This window comes from Chiloscyllium plagiosum, chromosome 2 (genome assembly GCF_004010195.1).
Source record: "Chiloscyllium plagiosum isolate BGI_BamShark_2017 chromosome 2, ASM401019v2, whole genome shotgun sequence".
In the NCBI taxonomy this organism is placed as follows: Eukaryota; Metazoa; Chordata; class Chondrichthyes; order Orectolobiformes; family Hemiscylliidae; genus Chiloscyllium; species Chiloscyllium plagiosum.
Window position 1 is genome coordinate 138,766,965 of NC_057711.1, and position 6,120 is coordinate 138,773,084.

A 6,120-nucleotide genomic window follows, 5' to 3' on the forward strand; every position below is an offset into this window, starting at 1 on the left:
CGGTTCGAGAAACACAATCTTCATCTTTGCTCATTATTCAACAAAAACCCAAAGCTGAAACCAGACTAGATCTTTCAGCAAGGCAATTCCTCAAAAGACTGAACCTGCAGCAAACCTGATATGATGAACAAAGATTATTCAATAGTTTCCTCTGGTTATCGCTTGGGTTATAACCTTATGCTTTCAACTTCAGAGTGTGGCTTTCCGTGAGATATGTTAAGATATCCAAAATGGATGCGTTTGGAAGGAGGTTAAAAGATAACAAGTGGCATTTTATCTTTTTAGATTCAGTTTACATTTTCTTACATTTATAATTTCACCTTTGAAGGGATAACTTTACCTTGCATTATTGGTAATAGTTCACCCAAGATTCAAGATTCTCCATGTAACAGCTGCATAAGAATCATTCTGCTGTTATTTCCCATGAACACAGCAAAACATTCTTACTTGAAACTTTCCTAAACTGCTGTAGTATATCACTTAATACAGAATGAATTGGTGAAAAATTTTGTGGATGATTAAAATCTCAAAAAATAAAAAATGTTGGAAATACTTAGCAGGTTTGGCAGAATCTGCGGTGAAAGAAACTTAACATTTCAGGTCAATGGCTATGACTCTCCACAATTGCTGTCAGACCCATTCAGTATTTCCAGAATTCTATTTTTTATAGAAGAACAAGGAGGAGTTTTTTTAACGAATTGGACAGTATTAAGATGTGAAAATTACTTTCTCAACTTTAGTTAAGAACAAATTCAGTGAAGTATTATCTCAACAAGTTTGTTTTTATGCTCATGCCTTTTGATCAATTGTATTGGCATATTGTAGGGTGCAGCTTGCAACATTTGCAGACAAATAGATGTTCAAAAATATTTAATCATGCTTCCAAAAGGAATTTAGCATATGTTGCCAATAAACCTTTCAGCCAAATTAAACAAAAACTTCTCAATTTCCAAAACAATCTGCAAGTGATGTTTCAGCATCCAAACTAATCAGCTCCAATATCTAACGTTTCCATTGTTCAAAAATAACTCTAAAAACACACAAATAAGGCAATAATGTATGTACAGTTGAAAACCTGCTTCCTCCCTCTTCTCCACTTCAATCAGGTTTGCATGCTACTTTTATTTAGACAACTGAAGCAAGCAGTAACATGAGACGTTCAATGTCAGTATTATACAGAAAGAGAAATGAGTTTTCAAATAAACACCCTCCCCATACAAAGAAATGGTATGAAAAAGTACAACCCAGGCAACAAGTTCCAGAATTCACCGTAGCCGAGGTATAAACTGCTGGAAATCTGTTAACAGCAGGCTTACGAATTCCAATGCACGAATTGTAACAGTTCGTGTTGATTTTGTTTAGTGTTCAGCGGCTAGCCATAAGTCATCTTAACTTTTTCATTTCAGACAAAATGAGAAGTTACCCTACGCACTCACCTAGTGAACATTCACCAAAAGCCCCTCACGTTCCATTTCTCAGTGGCTGTGAAAGTGGTTTCAGGACATTTAAAACTTGAAATGCGTCAGTCATTGTCATGAAAAACAATGCAGCTTCAATACTGATCCCCTTCGTTGCTGGCTGCATGTGTCTCTCTACCTCTTGGGTTGAGAATGCTCCTGACTGCAATTTCACATGGAGAACTAATCTAAAGGCAAATATGTACTTCTATTGTCCAAACAGGATCAGAAATAGAGTTCCAGATACTGACTGGGTCCCTGGATCATGTTATCCTAACTTATAGCATGATTCATGATCTGATTCAAAGAATATTTCCCTTCCTAGATATGCTGATTACACTAAACATAGCAACAAGACTTTAAAACTGATAATGTGCTGATAGACTGGAGGTTGGCTAACGTGGTGCCACTGTTTAAAGAAGGTGGCAAGGACAAGCCAGGGAACCAGAGAACAGTGAGCCTGACATCGGTGGTGGGCAAGTTGTTGGGGGGGGAATCCTGAGGGACAGGATGTACATGTATTTGGAAAGGCAAGGACTGATTATGGATAGTCAACATGGCTTTGTGCATAGGAAATCATGTCTCACAAACTTGATTGAGTTTTTTGAAGAAGTAACAAAGAGGATTGATAAGGGCAGAGCGTTGGATGTGATTTACATGGACTTCAGTAAGGCATTCGACAAAGTTCCCTGTGGGAGACTGGTTAGCAAGGTTAGATCTCACGTAATACAGGAAGAATTAGCCATTTGGATACAGAACTGGCTCAAAGGTAGAAGACAGAGGGTGGTGGTGGAGGGTTGTTTTTCAGACTGGAGACCTGTGACCAGTGGAGTGCCACAAGGATCGGCGCTGGGCCCTCTACCTTTTGTCATTTACATTAAGGATTTGGATGTGAGCATAAGTAGTACAGTTAGTAAGTTTGCAGATGACACCAAAATTGGAGGTGTAGTGTAGTAAAGGTTACCTCAGATTACAACGAGACCTTGATCAAATGAGCCAATGGGCTGAGAAGTGGCAGATGGAGTTTAATTTAGATAAGTGCGAGGTGCTGCATTTTGGGAAAGCAAATCTTAGCAGGACTGAGACACTTAATGGTAAGGTCCGAGGGAGTATTGCTGAACAAACAGATTCATAGCTCCTTGAAAGTGGAGTCACAGGTAGATAGGATAGTGAAGAAGGGGTTTGGTATGCTTTCCTTTATTGGTCAGAGTATTGAGTACAGGAGTTGCGAGGTCATGTTGCGGCTGTACAGGATATTGGTTAGGCCAGTGTTGGAATATTGCGTGCAATTCTGGTCTCCTTCCTATCGGAACGATGATGTGAAACTTGAAAGGGTTCAGAAAAGATTTACAAGCATGTTACCAGGGTTGGAGGATTTGAGCTATAGGGAGAGGGAGACTGGGGCTGTTTTCCCTCGAGTTTTGGAGGTTGAGGGGTTCATAAAATTTTGAAGGACATGAATAAGATAAATAGACAGTCTCTTTTGTGGGGTGGGGGTGTCCAGATCTAGAGGGCATAGGTTTAGTGTGAGGGGGGAAAGATATAAAAGGGAACTAAGGGGCAACTTTTTCACGCAGACGGTGGTACATATGTGGAATGAGCTGCCATACGAAGTGGTGGAGGCTCGTACAATTGCAACATTTAAGAGGCATCTGGATGAGGAAATGAATAGGAAGCGTTTGGAGGGATATGGGCCGGGTGCTGGCAGGCGGGACTAGTTTGGGTTGGGATATCTGGTCGGCATGGACGAGTTGGATCTAAGAGCCTGTTTCCGTGCTTAACATCTTTATGACTCAACAACTCTATGATTTGGAGGTGCCGGTGTTGGACTGGGGTGTACAAAGTTTGTTGATGGAGCAGCACTCTAAAAGCAAGCGCTTCCAAATAAACCTGTTGCACTATAACCTGATGTTGTGATTTTTTAAACTTAAAACCTGATGCATTTATTACATTTGCACTTGGAGAGAACAAAGACTTATTCGTGAAAGTGGTCTTCGTCTCATATCTCAATAACCAGTGAAAACCAAACTGCTCAACTAATTGAACAGGATGCAGATTTTTAAAAAGTTGAACCTACTATGGAGTCTCGTTTGTGAATGAAGTGAACCATTATAATGTAAAATGGGTTTAGAATGAACAGAAAGTTGGAAAATAAAATAGCTCCATTAATTATAAAGTGATGTCATCCTTACGAAATGTCAAAGCGAGCAATGGCATCTTCATATTACATAAAATGTCATTATCAGAGCATTTCTGCAACAGAATTTAACCAAATGCAGTCTTTAATCAGGTATTTATGTAGAATAATTCAGCAAAGTTACACTTCTATCAAGAGAACTGCTTGAGCCTTTGAAAATTCCAATGTTTACTTTATTTCAAAACACATGTGACAAACTCGTGGAATTTTAGCTTGTGCCCTCAATCTCATCCACAGCTTTGAAACTAATAGGCTAAGTATTTTTCCTTTCAGGTTGAAAATAAATTGTATTTATAAATAAGGTACTTTTGAAGAAGATTTAACTTATGGATTGCTGCAGTTAATCTGCAAGGCACATTGCTATGAACTAAATATTATGACACTTTCCTTCCTTACATACAGCATAATGCAGAAAATTGTAACAATTATCCTTACCATGCCACAGTTCAAGTTCTTATCCACTTTGCAGAAAGTGTGAGGTGGAGTTTCTCCTTTACTGGTAATAATAACACAGATATCAGTCACAGCCAAAGAATTCTGCGGTCTGTTCAACGGAGCCCTCCGATGAGTAATGAAGATTCGCTGAGAGGTTGTTGAACTGTTGTTAACATTAGCACAACGGCCATAGGGAGTTGCTTGTAAAATTTCACAGCCTGGAATAAGACGTTCCTTCCCTTCATATAAAACCCTTTAATGAGAAAACAAATCTTGGTTCATACTTATTCTAGCATTGTCTTTTTGATAAATCTAAGCAGAATATCAAGAAAAGCAAAGCACAATGATTTGCCACTTTCTTTCTTGTAAGCACATAATTTCAATCGCACCCGAATTAAACAACTGGAAACAATTAACATTACATATTATTCCTCATTTTTGTAAAAGAGCACAGTTAATACAATATATTCTGAAAATACGAAACATTCTAATGTGAGTTTTGATTTGTGTGCATACTGATTATTTTCTAGTGCACTTGAAAAGTAACTGGTTGAGTTGAATGAATCAGAGTCAAATACTGTCGATGTCCACCCATCATTTGGTTGAGATGACAACGAGCACATGATGCTTGCTCTATACTTTAAAAATATGAAAAAGATTAAAATGAACCATTAAGCAAAACCAAAAAAAAGGTCCTGAACACTTTCAAATTACAACAAAAGGCAGGTTGAAGTTAGGAATTGTCAGACAAGAACTTGTCTGCAGAACAAGTTTTGATTTCTCCTTTAATCCCTAATGCAAGTCACTAACTCAAAACATATTGACAGAAAACCATAATCAGCTTTACTGAAACACACATGAATGAAGGGTCAAACAAAACCATCAGTTCCCTGAACTAAATTGTTCAATAGAGTTACAGTTACATGGAAAAGGTTACTTTGAATTGCAAGCCAATACTTATTAACAAGCGACGAGTTGAAGAATGAAGAGAACTGGGTGTAAGCTAGGATGCATGAAGCATAATTTTGAATGAGCTCAAATTTATAAAGATAGAAATACAGTAAACAAGAGGTGGTGGCCATTCAGCCCTCGGGGCGTGCTCCGCCATTTAATCATGGCTGATCATCCAACTTTCTGGTGTGGCCAGAAACAGGGAGATAATGGACTTGAACGTGTGGTTGGGAGCAAGGATTTAAGTTCTTGGATCACTGGGGTATATTTTGTGGAAAGCATAAATTCTCCAAGAGAGACGGTTTGCACTTCAATAGGTTAGGGACCAGCATTCTGGCAGGCAGGTTTTCTACTGCAGCACCGCTACATTTAAACTAAGTAGCGGGAGGGAGGGGACAAACTGGATGTTTAAAAAGGAAATTGAAGGGAAAGTTAGAACAAGAGAAGTCAAGAAAGACAACTGTATCAATGAAGCAGAAAACTTGGAAAGGGATCATGCTGTAAGGTTGAGTGAAATAGGGGTTGATGGGAAGGGTGAGAGCAGTAACAAATTAAAAATACTATACATGAATGCACGAAGCATTAGACATAAGATGGATGAGCTTGAGGCTCTTTTGGAAATTAGCAGATCCGATATTGTGGGGATAACTGAGACGTGGCTTCAAGTGGACAGGGCCCGGGAAATGAATATTCAAGGCTACACATGCTATCGTAAGGACAGACTGACGGGCAGAGATCCAGTAGATGTAGTGTACCTGGACTTTCAGAAAGCTTTTGATAAAGTCCCACACAGGAGGTTAGTGAGTAAAATTAGGGCGCATGGTATTGGGGGCAAAGTACTAGATTGGATTGAAAATTGGTTGGCTAATAGGAAAAAAAAGGTAGTGATAAACGGCTCCATTTCGGAATGGCAGGCAGTGACCAGTGGGGTACCGCAGGGATCCGTGCTGGGACCACAGCTTTTTACAATATATGTTAATGATAAAGAAGATGGTATCAGCAATAACATTAGCAAATTTGCTGATGATACAAAGCTGGATGGCAGGGTGAAATGTGATGAGGATATTAGGAGATTACAGG

General features: G+C 39.0%; 1 protein-coding gene across 6 annotated transcripts in view; it reads right to left on the reverse strand.

Moving 5' to 3' along the window:
* dennd4c (DENN/MADD domain containing 4C) overlaps nt 1-6,120 on the reverse strand; it is a 152,712-nt gene that overhangs the window by 89,345 nt on the left and 57,247 nt on the right. For all 6 annotated transcript variants that reach the window (XM_043719121.1, XM_043719140.1, XM_043719156.1 and 3 more), the window contains one exon: nt 4,090-4,342. In XM_043719121.1, the coding sequence (XP_043575056.1) occupies nt 4,090-4,342 (253 nt within the window). The remainder of the gene's footprint in view (nt 1-4,089; nt 4,343-6,120) is intronic.